The 17,346-nt window shown below is 36.9% G+C and overlaps 1 protein-coding gene across 2 annotated transcripts in view; it reads left to right on the plus strand.

The window, feature by feature from the left end:
- CEP85L (centrosomal protein 85 like) overlaps positions 1–15,481 on the plus strand; it is a 143,645-nt gene extending 128,164 nt beyond the window's left edge. For both annotated transcript variants that reach the window (XM_043439699.1, XM_043439698.1), the window contains exons 12-13: positions 748–979; positions 10,949–15,481. In XM_043439699.1, the coding sequence (XP_043295634.1) occupies positions 748–979; positions 10,949–11,112 (396 nt within the window). In that variant the 3' untranslated portion in view covers positions 11,113–15,481. The remainder of the gene's footprint in view (positions 1–747; positions 980–10,948) is intronic.
- Positions 15,482–17,346: the final 1,865 nt, after the last annotated feature.

The raw sequence follows: 17,346 nt of genomic DNA on the forward strand, positions 1-17,346 counted from the left end.
CCTCATCAACCCAGGCTATTTGACTTTTCTGAAATTTCCAGTACCACCTGGAAAGTTAGTCAAACTTACCTTTAATTAGTAATTTTCAGGATGAGGAATAAATTGTGGTAATTTGGGGAAGAAGTGAGTGTAGCTTTTTCTGAGCATAATAAATCATGAGTTCATACTGATACTTCTAATTCAGATTTAACAGTTGAAAGTTGTTTGGGCTTTTTTCTTCATCTTTGATTTTATACTTTTTATTTCTTTTCCTCTTAACACTGAAAAAATTGGTTCCTAGCAACACTGTAACATATATACTTTTTTCTCAATGTACAAAAAATAGTTTCAGATTAGGTAAGTCACTGTTGCTGCTAACAATAAAACTACAGGATGAGGTTTCAATTTTCTTTGCAGTTCTTTCTATTCTGGGGATAAATCTCATAGCAAATTACATCACAACCAAGGTACTTTTAATATGAGACCTTGGGAGACTCCCTAGAGTCTGTTGGAATTTAGGTTTCGTCTCTCAGATTTACCCTCAGACATCAGATGGCATAGAGGAACCCTTTCCAGTATTCGAATTCTTTTTCTCTCCCTTTTTATTTTTCTTACTTCATGTATGCAGTTAAATTTGGTTACTGTACGTGTAATATGACTTCACTGTTTTGTTTATAGACTTGGGTGGGAGAATGTTGACCCTTATGGCTTTTGAGTAGCTTTCCTCTGTTCTGACAGCCTGATTTTTGTTTTCTTTATCCACTGCAGAACCAAAGACAAACAGAAGAGAGCTGCTCTTTATTGGATCAGGGCCAGGAATCAGAACAGTCCAGGCAGCAGACCGTCCTTTCCAAAAGGCCACTCTTTGATTTGAGTGTGATTGATCAGCTGTTCAAGGAAATGTCCTATTGTTTGCTTGACTTGAAGGCATTGTGTAGTATTCTTAATCAGCGTGCTCAGGGCAAGGAGCCTAATCTTTCTTTATTACTGGGAATCAGATGTAAGTGGCTAATGACTTGTCCTAACTGTATTGCCTAACAATTAGAAACATACCTCTTGAGTTATAAACTTCTGTCTTTTCCCTATTTATTTTTATCTCCCTTCCTACTTAGATTTATAAATTTCTGAATCAGTCTGTGGCTCTGAATGCCTGTTACTGCTTAATAGCTAAAACTTGCCTCATTGTATTTATAAAAATGAGGAGGGTCATAGTTGATCTGGACTGCCACTCGGAAGAATAAAAATAAATCCACATATATGGATGAGTTAGGAGATGTTGCCTGTGCAGAATTCAATACGTGACCAGAATAGTAGTTAAGTGTGATTTTCTGATTACTTTTCTAAAAGTGATGATTCTCTTTGCTTTCATGTGGCGATTGTGTTAAATTAATGACCCATCCATCAGTCCACTGGTAAAATATCTGAGAGAAATCACTTAGAAGCTTTCTGTGTATGTTCTGCGGCAGCTGTCTACTGTAGGTGCCAGTGCTGCCCCGTGAGCCAGTTTTCGTGCCCGCAGGTCCGCTGTCCTTGTGACGCGCGCCTGCTGGCTGTGTCCATGTGAACCCCACCCATTCTGCCTCAGTTCCTCCCTCCTGCCCTCTCATGGGGAGAGCTGCCTCAATACTGTCCTAGGGTCTGGTCCCTTCCCTGCTGCTTTTGCTGGAACACTCAACTTACATAAGGGCCCCAACTCATCATAATATTGATATGTTGGTCTCTTTTTAATATAGAGGAAATGGACTTCAGTAAGGAGAAATAAGTGGAATAAGACCATAATGTTTCTATACCAACATGCTGTATTGAGTAATTGCTTAATAATATGATTGGGTGGAGACTAGTTTTATTTCCAGTTTCATCAAAGAGATTCTACAGTCTTGTATCATAATAGTTATTTTGGAAAACCAAATAATACTCCTGACCATGTAACTGTACTCAGAGGTGTCAGCAGAAGCTTCTTTTCCATAAATGTAAGAACACATATATGAGTGTGAGTATGTAGAACACACTTTGAAAGAAAGTTGAAGTATAGTTGATTTACAGGATTGTGTGTTAGTTTCTGGTGTACAACAAAGAGATTCAGTTATACATATAAAATATATATTATTTTTCATTATAGGTTATTATAAGATATCAAATATAGTTCCTGTGTTATGCAGTAGGACCTTGTTGTATTTTGCATATGGTAGTTTGTATCTGTTAATCCCATGAAAGAAAGTGAAAGTATTAGTTGCTCCGTTGTGTCCGACTCTTTGTGACCCCATGGACTGTAGCCTGCCAGGCTCCTCTGTCCATGGAATTCTCCAGGCAAGAATACTGGAGTGGGTAGCCATTCCCTTCTCCAGGGGATCTTCCCAACCCAGGGATCAAACCTGAGCATCCCACATGGCAGGCAGATTCTTTACCATCTGAACCACCAGGGAAGCCCATACTCCTTGTTTATCCCTCTCCTCTTTTCCTTTCTGGTAATGATGTTTGTCTTCTATGTCTGTGAGTCTGTTTCTGTTTTTTAGATAAGTTCATTTGTGTTGTATTTTAGATTACACATATAAATGATGCCATATAGTATTTGTCATTCTTATTTGGTATAGTAGGATAATTTCTAGGTCCATCCTTGTTGCTGCAAATGATGTTATTGTATTCTTTTCATGGCACTTCTGTATTTAGTTTTTTGAGGACCCTCCATACTGTATTACATCGTGGTTGCACAGTTTATATTCCCACCAACAATGTAGGAGGGTTTCCCTTCCTCCACCCCCACTTATTGTTGGTGGTCTTTTTAGTGATGGCCATTCTGACTGCTGTGGGATGGTACCTCATTATAGTTTTGATTTGCATTTCTCTGATAATTAGCAACACTAAGCATATTTTCATGTGCCTGTCGACCATCTGTCTGTCTTCTTTGGAGAATTATTTGTTTAGGTCTTCTGCCCATTTTTTTATTTGGTTGGTTTTTAAAACACTTTAATGTTTAAGTGTGTTCAGTCACTCAGTAAGCATTAATTGAATGCCTTCTATGGTCCAAGCACTGAAGTGCTGATAATGCACATAAATTGAACACAGGTCCTGCTCACACATTAACCATAATATTAGAGCATTGTGATAAGTACTATAATTGGAATGTGATCAGAGGACAGTGGGAGCACAGGGTGGGGGGTGGTGCGGAACCAGTGAAATCTACCTGGGAGGGGCTGTGAAGCCTCCATGGGGGTGTTTGGCTTGAATCTCAAAGGAGGAGTTTGACGGGTGATCATGGGGTGTTAGAAGTTAGCAGTCGTCTCTTGGAGCAAGAAGTAAAAGCTTACACACAGAAGACTCATTTTCTCTACCATTTTAGGGCTGGCCATCCTTTCAGTTATTTGTAATCTACCTTTGCACTACTTATATAGCTTTTATTAACTTTTTCAGTGATAGGATAAGAGAGCAGTCCTGATATGAGTAAAAAGGAGGAGATTCAGCAATCTTGCCACCATGTATACTCCTTCCAGTCTATTACGGTTTAACCCCAGAATCCTTACCTTATAGTCTGGCCTTGTGAAAATTTGACCAACCAGCTAATTTCTCAAAAACAGTGGAGGTTTTTTTGATCCTTATCTCATCACCCCATCAACTATCTGTTGACACTGTTCACCTCACCCATGTTAAAGCTCTGCTTGTGTGGGTTCCATGACATCATTCTCTGGGTTCTGCTTCTACCTTTATGACTGCTCAGCCTCAGTCTGTGAAATCCCTACCACTTAAATACTGGCAGTCCTGCTGGAAACTTCTGTTGTTGGTCTTTCGTTCTTGTGTACTTTCTCCAGGTAATCTTGTACATACCCACTTGGTTTCTGTTTTTCCCGTACCTTTGACCCATAAAGATATTTATCTCTCACCCTGCCTAGACATTCATCCCCTTTGGGCTCCTGACTTTACTCACCTGTACGTTAGAACCAGCAGTTTCATAGGTATCGCAGACTCAATATGTCTGAATCAGAACCTACTTTTCTTCCCTCCCTAAACCTGTTCTTCCTCTCAATGAGTAGAACCACTATCCAGCTATCAACCCAGCCCAGATTTTATCCTCCACCCTCTCATTCGCCCATCTGTGTCCCATGCCTAATCCCTGGCCCCTTTCCAAGCTGACTGGTAATCAAACTTCATCATGTCTGTGCGCCCCTTCCTACTTGTAACATTTATTCTGGCTGCCACATCTCCATTGTACTCTTGCCTTAATTCAAGCTTTAATAGTCTTTCATCTGCACTGGTTTCTCTGTCAACCATTGTGCCCCACCCCCCCATCCCTAATCCATCTTTTTTAAAAATTTTCTTTCTTAATTTATTTTTTTATTGAAAGATAATTGCTTTACAGAATTTTGTTGTTTTCTGTCAAACCTCAGCATGAATCAACCATAGGTACACACATACCCCCTCCCTCTTGAACCTCCCTCCCCCTCCCTCCCCATCCCACCCTCTAGGTTGATACAGAGCCTCTGTTTGAGTTTCCTGAGCCACACAGCAAATTCCTGTTGGCTATCTATTTTACATATGGTAGTGTAAGTTTCCAGGTTACTCTTCCCAGACATCTCACCCTCTCCTCCCCTCTCCCCATGTCCATAACTCTATGTCTGTTTCTCCATTGCTGCCCTGTAAATAAATTCTTCAGTACTATTTTTCTAGATTCTGTATATATGCGTTAGAATATGATATTTATCTTTCTCTTTCTGACTCAGTTCACTCTGTATAATAGGTTCTAGGTTCATCCACCTCATCAAAACTGACTCAAATGTGTTCCTTTTTATGGCTGAGTAATATTCTATTGTGTATATATACCACAACTTCTTTATCCATTCATCTGTCAGTGGACATCTAGGTTACTTCCATGTTCTACCTACTGTAAATAGTGCTGTAATGAACAGTTGGATACATGTATCTTTTTCAACCCTGACTTCTTCAGGGTATATACCTAGGAGTGGGATTGCTGGGTCATGTGGTGGTTTTACTCCTAGTTTTTTAAGGAATCTCCATAACGTCTTCCATAGTGACTGTATCAGTTTACATTCCCACCAACAGTGCAAGAGTATTCCCTTTTCTCCACACCCTTTCCAGCATTTATTGTGTGTAGACTTTTTGATGATAGCCATTCTGACCAGTGTGAGTTGATATCTCATTTTAGTTTTGATTTGCACTTCTCTAATAATGAGCCATGTTGAGCATCTTTTCATGTGTTTGTTAGCCATCTGTATGTCTTCTTTGGAGAAATGTCTGTTTAGGTCTTTTTCCCACTTTTTGATTGGGTGGTTTGATTTTCTGGCATTGAGTTGTATGAGCTGCTTGTATATTTTGGAAATTAACCCTTTGTCAGATGTTTCATTGCTATTATTATCTCCCATTCTGAGGGTTGTCTTTTCACCTTGCTTATAGTTTCCTTTGCTGTGCAAAAGCTTTTAAGTTTAAGCAGGTCCCACTTGTTTACTTTTGTTTTTATTTCTATTACTCTAGGAGGTGGGTCATAGAGGATCTTGCTTGATTTATGTCATTGAGTATTCTGCCTATGTTTTCCTCTAAGAGTTTTATAGTTTCTGGTTTTACATTTATGTCTTTAATCCATTTTGAGTTTATCTTTGTGTATGGTGTTAGGAAGTGTTCTAATTTCATTCTTTGACTGTGTAGCTGTCCAGTTTTCCCAGCACCATTTATTGAAAAGGCTGTCTTTGTTCCATTGTATATTCTTGCCTCCTTTGTCAAAAATAAGGTACCCATAGGTGTATGGATTTACTTCTGGGCTTTCTTTTTCCATTGCTCTATATTTCTGTTTTTGTGCCAGTACCATACTGTCTTGATGACTGTAGCTTTGTAGTATAATCTGAAGTCAGGAAGCTTGATTCCTCCAGTTCCATTCTTCTTTCTCGAGACTGCTTTGGCTATCTGGGTCTTTTGTGTTTCTATATGAATTGTGAAATTTTTTGTTCTAGTTCTGTGAAATATGCCATTGGCAATTTGATAGGGATTGCATTGAATCTGTAGATTGCATTTGATAGTATAGTCATTTCCACAATATTGATTCTTCCTACCCAGGAACATGGAATATCTCTTTATCTGTTTATGTCATCTTTGATTTCTTTCATTAGTGTCTTATAATTTTCTGTGTACAGTTCTCTTGTCCCCTTAGGTAAGTTTATTCCTAGATCTTTAATTCTCTTTGTTGCAATGGTGAATGGGATTGATTCCTTCATTTCTCTTTCTGATTTTTCATTGTTAGTATATAGAAATGCAAGTGATTTCTGTGTATTGATTTTGTATCCTGCAACTTTGCTAAATTCACTGATTTGCGCTAGTAATTTTCTGATACTATCTTTAGGGTTTTCTATGTACAGTATCATGTCTGCAAACAGTGAGAGCTTTACTTCTTTTCCAATCTGGATTCCTTTTATTTCTTTTTTATTCTCTGATTGCTGTAGCTAGGACTTCCAGAACTGTGTTGAATAGTAGTGGTGAAAGTGGACACCCTTGTCTTGTTCCTGATCTTAGGGGAATGCTTTCAGTTCTTCACCATTGAAAATGATGTTTGCTGTGGGCTTATCATATATGGCCTTTACTATGTTGAGGTAGTTTCCTTCTGTGCACATTTTTTGAAGAGTGTTAATCATAAATGGGTGCTGAACTTTGTCAAAGGCTTTTTCTTCATCTATTGAGATGATCATATGGTTTTTATCTTTAAGTTTGTTAATATGGTGTATCACACTGAAGCACCCTTGCATTCCTGGAATAAACCCAACTTGATCGTGGTGTATGAGCTTTTTGATGTGTTGCTGAATTCTGTTTGCTAAAATTTTGTTGAGGATTTTTACATCTATGTTCATGAGTGATATTGGCCTGTAGTTTTCTTTTTTGTTTTGTCTTTGTCTGGTTTTGGTATCAGGGTGATGGTGGCCTTGTAAAAGAGTTTGGAAGTGTTTCTTGCTGTGCAATTTTATGAGAGTTTTAGGATAGGCATTACCTCTTTAAATGTTTGATAGAATTCTCCTGTGAAGCCATCTGATCCTGGGCTTTTGTTTTTTGGGAGATTTTCGTTCACAGCTTCAGTTTCAGTGGTTGTAATTGGGTTTTTCATAATTTCTATTTCTTCCTGGTTCAGTCTTCTCTTTTTTTCTTGATGAGTCTGGCTAAAGACTTGTCAATTTTGTTTATCTTCTCACAGAACCAGCTTTTAGTTTTATTAGTCTTTACTATTGTTTCTTTCATTTCTTTTTCATTTATTTCTGCTTGGATCTTTATGATTTCTTCTACTAATTTGGGGGGTTTTTTGTTTTTTTTTTAGGTAAAGTTAGGTTGTCTATTTGATGTTCCTTGTCTCTTGAGGTAGGATTGTATTGCTATAAACTTCGCTCTTAGAACTGCTTTTGCTGCATTCCATAGGTTTTGAGTTGTCATGTTTTCATTGTCATTTGTTTCTAGAAATGTTTTGATTTCCCTTTTGATTTATTCAGTAACCTGTTGGTTTAGAAACACATTGTTTAATCTCCATGTGTTTGTCTTTCTTACAGTGTTTTTTTCTTGTAATTGATACCTAGTCTCATAGCCTTGTGGTTAGAGAAGATGCTTGATACAATTTAAGTTTTCCTTAATTTACGAAGGTTTGATTTATGACTCAAGATGTGGTCTATCCTGGCGAATGTTTGATGTGTACTTGAGAAGAAGGTGTATTCTTCTGCATTTGGATGGAATGTCCTGAAGATGTCAATGAGATCCATCTCATCTAATGTATCATTTAAGACTTGTGCTTCCAAAAAAAAAAGACTTGTGCTTCCTTATTAATTTTCTGTTTTGATGATCTGTCCATTGGTGTGAGTGGGGTGTTAAAGCCTCCTACTATTAGTGTGTTACTGTCAGTTTTTCCTTTTATGTGTGTTAGTGTTTGTCTTATGTTTTGAGGTGCTCCTATGTTGGGTGCATAGAAATTTACAATTGTTATGTCTTCCTCTTGGATTGATCCCTTGATCATTATGTAGTGTCTTTCCTTATCTCTTGTAACCTTCTTTATTGTTAAGTCTATTTTGTCTGATGTGAGGATTGCTACTTCAGCTTTTTTTTGCTTCCCATTTGCATGGAATATATTTTTCCATCCTCTCACTTTCAATCTAGATGTCTTTAGGTCCAAAGTAGGTTTGTTGTAGACAGCATATGTATGGGTCTTGTTTTTGTATCTATTCAGCCAGTCTGTGTCTTTTGGTTGGAGCATTTAATCCATTTACATTTAAAGTAATTATTGATATATATGTTCTTAGTTCCATTTTCTTAATTGTTTGGGGTTGATTTTATAAATCTTTTTTCTTCTCTCGTATTTCTTGACTGTGTAAGTCCTATTAACATTTGTTGTAAAGCTGGTTTGGTGGTACTAAATTCTCTTAACTTTTGCTTGTCTGAAAAGCTTGTTGTTTGTCCATCAGTTTTGAATGAGAGCCTTGCCAGGTACTGTAATCTTGGTTGTAGATTGTTCCCTTTCAGAACTTTAAATAAATCCTTCCATTCCCTTCTGGCCTGCAGAGTTTCTGGTGAAAGATGAGCTGTTAAGGGTATGGGATTTCCTTGTATGTTACTTGTTGCTTCTCCCTTGCTGCTTTTAATATTCTTTCTTTGTGTTTAGCCTTTGTTAGTTTGATTAATATGTGTCTTGGAGTGTTTCTTCTTGGGTTTATCCTGTATGGGACTCTTTGTGTCTCTTGAACTTGATTGACTATTTTCTTTTCCATATTGGGGAAATTTTCAAGTATAATCTCTTCAAAAATTTTCTCATACCCTTCCTTATTCTCTTCTTCGTGATCCCTATAATTTGAATGTTGGTGCTTTTGATATTGTCCCAGAGATCTCTGAGACTGTCTTCAGTTCTTTTCATTCTTTCTATTTTATTCTGCTCTTTAGATGTTATTTCCACAGTTTTGTCTTCCAGCTCACTGATTTGTTCTTCTGCTTCAGATACTCTGCTACTGATTCCTTCTAGAGTATTTTTAATTTTAGTAATTGTGTTGTTTTTCTCTGTATGTTTATTCTTTAATTCTTCTAGGTCTTTGTTAATTGATTCTCCATTTTGTTTTCAAGGTTTTTGATCATCTTTTTTTTTTTTTTTTGGTTTTTGATCATCTTTATATCATTATTCTGAATTCTTTTTCAGATAGTTTGTCTATTTCCTCTTCATTTATTTGGACTTCTGTGTTTCTAGTTTGTTTCTTCATTTGTGTAGTATTTCTCTGCCTTTTCTTTTTTTTTTTAACTTACTGTGTTTGAGGTCTCCTTTTCCCAGGCTTCAAGGTTGAATTCTTTCTTTCTTTTGGTTTCTGCCCTCCTAAGATTGGTCCAGTGGTTAGTGTAAGCTTCTATAGGGTGATATTTGTGTGAGTGTTTGTTTTGTTTGTTTGTTTGTTTTTCCTCTGATGGGCAAGGCTGAGTGAGGTGGTCATCCTGTTTGCTGATGATGGGGTTTGTATTTTTGTTTTGTTTGTTGTTTAGATGAGGTGTCTGCACAGGGTGCTACTGGTGGTTGGGTGATGCGGGGTCTTGTATTCAAGTCGTTTCCCTTGTGTGAGTTCTCATTATTTGATACTCCCAGGGTTAGTCCTCTGGCCATCTAGGGTCTTAGAGTCAGTGCTCCCATTCCAGAGGCTCAGGGCTTGATCTCCTTAGAAGTCTTTCTCCTCTTTGGGCTTGGTCACCTTTCCACTCGTAGGTCCCAGCTTGCTTGACAAGGTTGGGCCAGGAGACAGAAGTCCTCGCCAGGCGGGCCGGACCTGGGAGAGTGCTTAGGGTGGCAGGTCGCAGCCACGAGCTCCCCTTGGTGTGGCTCGGGTCGGAATCTGCTGTTCCCAGCGCTGCCACCGCCGCCTTCTCTCTCTCCCTCCCTACACCCGCTCCCCTAGGAGCTTGCCCGCTCCCTCCCTCGCTCACCGTCTCCTTCCAGAGAACTCTCAGGTTCCAGAGAGCCCCCTAATCCATCTTTTATGTTGCTGCCAGAGCCATCACCCGTAGTTCAGATTTCCTCAGACACCCCTTAGAATAGACATAAAGGTAGTTCCCACCGGCCTCTCTAGTCTCATTTCTTGACACTGCTCTGTCTCATAATTTATGCTCTACCATTTTAGAGCTGGTTACTGATTTTCTTGATGTTTCTCAATTTATATCAGACTGTTTTGTTTTCTGTATCTGTATACCTGTGTTCGTTCTGCATCCTTGGCCTCTTCAGAGAACCTGTCCCCTCTCCAGTTAGGCCATCTTATTCTCTTCCTTATGTGGCTGTAGCCTTTGTGTAGTGGGAGGTTACCTATGACACCTGACTGAATTTGCTTGTTTATGAAATGTACATAAATCATTAAGAATAAGCCACTAGCTTATTTTGCTGACCTCAGCACTCAGTACAGTGTCCAGATCATGGATCATGAACAATAAAACAGTTAAATTAACATTTGTTAAAATAATATGTTATATGATTTTGAACTCAGCCCTTACCCTCAGTGATTTAGCCATTGAGCAGTTGGCTCTCAGCCTGACTCAATTGTTTGGAATTCAAATGTTTGGAATCCCAGCACACACACACACACACACACACACACACACACACACACACTCAATTCTTAATACTTTGCAGTCTGTAAAAATATAAGATAGTGCCCCTTACCACCCAAAAGATTTTCAGATTTTTGTCTCTAGTTGGGTTTGAAGAGAGCTGTTAGCATGTTCCTTTTTAGTCTGGGAATATTGTCATCCATTAAACCTGTTGAATTTGTGTGTATCACTGTATGAATTAATGCATTTTCACTAGCAAAATTTTAAAAGGACCAAGTAGATAAGATCCATTTACTGTAATGCAAAATTTAAACCTGAGTTTGACCTGTATTGAGTGTACAGCATTATATTTCCAATGATAATTAGGCTGAACATCCTACAATGCCTTTGTGACCAAAAAAAGTGAAATTTTCTCCATGTTCTATATCCACAGCAATGAACTGTTCAGCTGAGGAAACTGAGAATGACCACAGCCCAGAAACACTCACTAAAAAGCTGTCAGATGTATGCCAGTTACGGAGGGACATAGATGAGTTGCGGACCACAATATCAGACCGCTATGCTCAGGACATGGGAGACAACTGTGTCACCCAGTGACCAGCGCCGGTCCCACGGCAGTAACGGCCCGCTGCGAGTGCTGCTGAGTGAAGTTCTTCATGCTTCTTTTCAGGAGCCATGATAGAAAGTTGCAAGTGACATGTGTCTTGCTGCATAGGTTTTTTTCTGTGGATTTGTTCTGTTGCAGAAGAATTGGGTTGTGAGAAAGTTTCGAAGGGGCTTCTCTAATCAGGCAAAAAAAAATTAAATTGCCATTTGAAAAATATGATAAAATGTAAAAAAAAAAAATCTGTAATCTCAAACTACTGATTGTAGGACCAAGCTGTGAAGAGTGCCCTTCAGATAAAGGGATAGGATTTCTTTTAATCACATAATTGTGTGTGTGTGTATGTGTGTGCATGTGTACTTATTTACAAAATTATAAGGATTTCTAAGATCAAAGCAAAGCTTCTGAGAAAGGCACACACTATATTCTTGTGCTTCTTTTTTTTTTTTTTTCATGGAGAAGCTTGTGTTGTACTTGGGGTTTTCAAGGGTTGGCTTAGCAAGAGTTCCCACACCAGGCAAGTGTTGTAACAGCAGTACAACAGTAAAACCTTTTATGTTTTGAATGATCACTGTGCTGAGATGGTGAGGTTGTGGGGTTGGGTTGATTTTTGTACTGTAGATAGGTCAGCTATTTTTCCAGAGTGATTGTGAATCGTCTAAGAGTTGTGAAATACCAATGTGATGGTTATTCCATTAGCATTGTAATTTATGTATTACAAGGTGATTTAACATAATCTGAACTAATTTTAACATGTCCCTTACTATTTACAATTTTTATTTATAGATTATATATATATATATCAGTGTAAACAAAGCCATATATAATTAATGCAAACCTAAGGCCTCAGATCATTATTGTAAAATGAACAAAATGACTCTGGAACAATAACTTATTTATCCAAATCTCAAATGTTTACATTTTTAACAGTTTTGTATCTGTTTTAAAGTTGAAACCACTTTAAGAAAAAATCAGCCTGTATTCTTTATATCTGAATTATCACTAGCATAAACAAAGTCTAAACCTAAGTGATACTGAAATTCCTCTTATTAGGTAAAGTACATTAAAAACAGGGTTCTTCATAGAATATAAACTTGCCCACATTAGTTGTTCTTCTGGGGTATAGGATATCACTATGAAATGCAACTGATATTTTTTAGTAGATATGCAGTCATTTAAACTTCCAAATGAGTATTTCCCTATTTTAGTTGTATCTTGGAAGGAGTATGTATTTTATTACCTTCAGAGCATTTAGTACATTCTTTTGAATGTACTTAGTTGTGGCAATCATTGTCCTTTACACATTGGTTTTAATTTATCTCTTGATACAGCCCCAAGTCTCATTTAGGTCAAGACAAATAATAGGTAGAAGGAACAAGGGATGTTAATCAAGCTGGAGAATATTGTTTGGGGCAAGAGCAGATCACGTGTCTGTTTTCTTGCCAGACTTATATTAATGGTATAAAGGCTGCTCCTAGAAAAATATGCTTCTGAATAATTTTAGCAGTGAAAACATATTTGGGATAGACCTTCAAAGAAACTACCCAGGAAGACATTCAGCTCAGAATTTGACTTATATGCAGTTCTGAATAGTTATTCAACAGTTAGATTTCAGCAGTCAGTTATAATACACTGTAAGGACATCAGCCTTCCCTTCTGTTCAGTGCCTGAGTCCTCCCTGCCATTTTATGTCTTAGGATCTGGACACTAAGAAATCAGTGCATTGTAGGGATTCTGCTTCCCATGGTCCTTAAGCTAAAAAGGAGGGACTTGGTCACTAGCAAGAATTTGGCTTTCTAAGATGTTCATCTGTTTTTGAATGTTGGTGGTTTGAAGACAATCAAGGAGTAGTATATTTGTACCAAAAATCTGATACAAAGAATTCTGCCTTGTAAAAATTAGTATCTGTAAAAATGGTCATTTATAGTAAAGTAGATAATTAGCATCTAAAATAGATAATCCACAAGTGTAGCACACATTTTTACATTCTCTTTGAATAGAATCCCCTCCCCCCACCCTCAACCTCCACAATTTTGAAAGTAAAGGTACCCTAAAATGATAGTGATAATGGGCAAATAATCACTGATTTGGATCACTAGGTTCTTACTAAAATGTATATGTTTGGGAGTTTTATGGTTATTAGTGTTGTTTAAACAAACTTTTGGTCATTTGTTTTGACCACTGTAGATACTTTGTTTTCTGCCTTTATTGTGATAAAATAATTTATATTTTTAAAAAATAAGTTAATTTTCTAAAACAAAAAATTTGACTTAATTCACGTATCTTGGGGTAAAAAATTTTAACCTAACAGAAAATTAACTAACTATTGCTGATATATTTCAGTTTCTAAAATGTATCCTCTCCATGAAAAGGAGAATTAAGATGTAATAATTTAAATATAGCCTTGAATTACAGACTGTTAATCTCTTGGAGGCTGGGTTTTGTAAAGGGGCCTAGATAATAAGCAGACAGCCTTGGAGGGAATTTTGGGGGGAATAAAGCTATTAGTAGTCTAATATGTCAGTATTTAATTTTGATTTTTCAGAAAATTCCCCTCTCCAAGACAACCTTTTATGTTAGACTAGTAAGAATAATGATATCTCTTTAAAAACAAAGATTTTACTGTTAGACTAGGTAAGGTGGACAAGTAGAAACTCTATAGAGTCATGTCCTAGTTTAAAGTAGGATATTCTTAGGAGTTATTACAGTGATTATCTGTCTGAGGTGAAAATTAACCTAAGTTTTAAAGTAAGTATTTGAAATTTGCTTAAGTATTGACTTAGGTAAGCCATGCCTGAGTTTGTTTTTTTTTTTTTTAAATAAGTATGGCCCCTTTTTGTGTTTGAAATAGGAGTCAGTATTTAATGTTAACCATATTTTATTTTAGTGACATTTGTTTTAGTCATGACAATTTATTAAGCTGAATTAGACTTCTTTCAGTAGCTGGTTAGAGACAATCTCAAGGGCTGGAAAGTGTTGCTAAAATGGATATTGTACATTTCCACAATAATGTACAATAATGAATGACTAATAAGACTATAAATTTTGCCATAGTTCAAGACTTATTAATAGGATTCTCTTAGATGGCATTTTTTAAAGGAACTACTTTATTAGGAGAATGTTCTTTCAGTATCAGTAATAGTTCATTGAATAATATAGTAGCTGAGAACTTCGACTATATTTTTACATCACATAGTTCAGCTCAGACACACCTTTGGATTTTGGCATTCACTTATGCAGCTTTGTGTCACTGTAGATACGTAATTACAGAAATAAGCAATTCTCATAACCATGCTTAACTCAGACAATGTCATTTGAAACTGCCAGTAGCTAGAGGTCTCAGAGCCAAAGTTAATTCATTTTGTTTCCATTTTTGACAGTTTTTTTTCCAGTGTTCACAAAACAGAAAACTCCAGTGTTCACAAAACAGAAAATTTCTAGCTTCACCCCAAAATGTCATGCTGGAAGTTGCTGTGTAATAATAACCTGCATTTAATCATGAAGAGGGAAAAGTTTTGGATATTTGGATTTCTATCTTATTTAAAAGAAGCATTGAGTATATTAAGAATGTAGTTTCAAATCAATGTCATTAACAACACTGTTGCAACTGCATACATGAAGAACCTTTTGTGCCTTTTTGCCTGCAGTAAGCATTCATTTCTATTTACATGAGCTGTAAGAATGTTGATGATTATTGCACCTTGTTCTTCTGTAAATAGACTTGATTAAGGATTTTTGTTTAAAGCAAGGAGCAGTTTTTCGTTACTAAGTAGATACCTTAATAAACATAAAGGGAGTTATCAGATATTATGTCTTTGGAGTCCAACCTTTTCCCTGTTTAGTGAGCAGGAAACTCCTTTGGAATGTATTCATTTGTGTGTATGTGTGTGTATATATATGTATAAATAGTTATTTAAATACATAAACATAAAATTCAGCATCACGTTGGCGTGATGACAAGAAGTAGTAAGGTGCTAGGTGGCTACATTAAAAGCACAGCAGAGTCTATCATCAGTCACTATGACTGGTGGTTTTTATAAACTAGGTTCAGTTTTTGAACCACCCAGAATACCTCATGTGTAAATACAATAGTCATGACTTAATTGAAATATAGTTATTGTAAAAAGAATGTGAAGCCACTGGTTGGCTTATGCCTTCTGATTATTATCCTCTTTTTTTGTAAAGGGGTTGTTTTTTGTTTTTGTTTTTTAATAGGGTTTACAGCTAGAATTTTGAATGCCAAAGTTCTATTTATTAAATTTAAAAAGTTTTCAATGTTAATGGCCAAGTATTTTTCCACTGGACTATTGTTTGTTGATGTTGGAATTTGTATTAACAGAGAAATAAATTTTTTATAAAAGATTTATGTCTACCAAGTGCCTAATGTTGATATAAAAATGTATTTGAAATTTCAGACTCTGAATTCTCAATGACAAGAATATGCTGGCTTGACTCTTTCAAAGTTTCCTTTATGCAGGAAAAAAATCTTACTAGAACAGGAGCACTTCTGCCTTCTATGTCCGTCTGAGAGTTTCTTTTCAGTCATTGAAAAGCGTTTTGTCAGGCCTTTTCCTTGAAGGGCACTGAGATTTTCTGAAGGCATAAATACAAGGGCATGGCTATGCACTTCAGCTCATAGAACTGTATCTCTACTTTGAATTTCTAAAATTCTTATTTGAATCAAGAGTCTTCTCTCTACTTTTCCAACAGACAAAATCAGATTTCAGTTTTTTATATTGCTGAAAGATTGGCAAGGTAAATCTTTTTTATTTCCTCCCTTCTAATCAGAGATAAAACCTTACTGAAACATACACAAATAAGACCTTGTTAAAAAATTGCTCTGCAGAGGTCTCAACATCTCAGATTGATGGCGCCCTGGGTCCTTGTTCTAAGTCCTATGTGCCTTAATGTTGCCTGCTGGTTAACATTTGGATTAGCAGCGTCTGTTTCTAGTCCAGTTAACTTGGCATTGCTGTCAAGAGTTTTTAATGAGGCATCTAATTCAGTTAACAGGAAAAAGAAGCATGCATTATGACCCCATAGGTTATAAGCAAATGACGTGGAAGTAAAAACAGAATAGATAAAGTCCTTGAGTATTTCCAAGGTTGTTAATGAAGAGTCTTCTGCTTTATAAGAAAACATGATTATTTTGTTCTGCTTTTAAAAATAAAGTTTCAATGGAGTCAGCAAAGGCTTTTTTTTTTTTCAAGCAAAAGCTTTTGATGGGGTTCATCCCAGTGATTTTGCCAGTACTTTGAGCTTCCTTTTTAGGCCAGTTTCCCAACCAGCCAGTCTTTCTGTGTGGAAATACAGAGGACTCAGTTTAAAAGAGGAGTAAATGTGCTGTTAGTGTTGGTGTAAAATGATGGCATGTGGATCCAGTAGAGCAAATTGTTTACAAATAAGTAGCACTCAAACACCATGTCAGTTAAGATGGTCTCCTTGATTTAGTGGAGATTCCCATTTGAGGACTGAAATTGTGACAAAGATTTCTTCAATATTCAAATAAAACTGCTCTCCCTGATAAATTCAGTGTGATCACAAAAAGAAAAAAAAACTTCCCATTTCAACCACCTGTTTTTACTTAAACACAGTCTCACTTCACAATCTCCATAGATGCCTTTATAATAGAAGTTTTAATGAAACACACACCTACCCTACCCTGTGACCTGGAAATTCCAGTCTAGATGTTTACTTGAGATAAATACAAACATTCATCTAAAAAGAGACTTGTAAGTGAATGTTCACAGTGGTTTTATCCATGATAATCAAAGACTGGAAATAGCCCAAAATCTGTCAGTAAGAGTTCTCTACCTAGAGTTGAAAAACAGCATTCTTTCATAACCTCAGGTTTTAATTGATTATCGAATGTATGTTAATACTTTGGGGAAGATGGAGTAACGTTTCATAGACAACAATGTGATGGCGTATCAGACTTCCTTTGTGTTATACCAGAGGCGCTTTTGTTTCTCTTCTGGGGTGAGCGTTGTCCTTTGTGGTGCTCCCACCTGTGTCCCATGAGTCCACACTTGATGTGAAGCTCTTGGTTTCACCCTTCTTGAAACAAATCTTTTATGCCGTTGTTTCTGAACAGCATGAAGAGCTCATCAGAATTTGAACTCTTTGAGAGCAGGCATGTTGTCTTATTAGACTTTGCATTTAATAAGCCTGTAGGACATACTAATCTCCAGAGACGTGCAAATACCTGTTGTTAGCCGCAGGAAGGA

Source organism: Cervus canadensis, chromosome 20, assembly GCF_019320065.1.
Source record: "Cervus canadensis isolate Bull #8, Minnesota chromosome 20, ASM1932006v1, whole genome shotgun sequence".
NCBI classification, from domain to species: domain Eukaryota; kingdom Metazoa; phylum Chordata; class Mammalia; order Artiodactyla; family Cervidae; genus Cervus; species Cervus canadensis.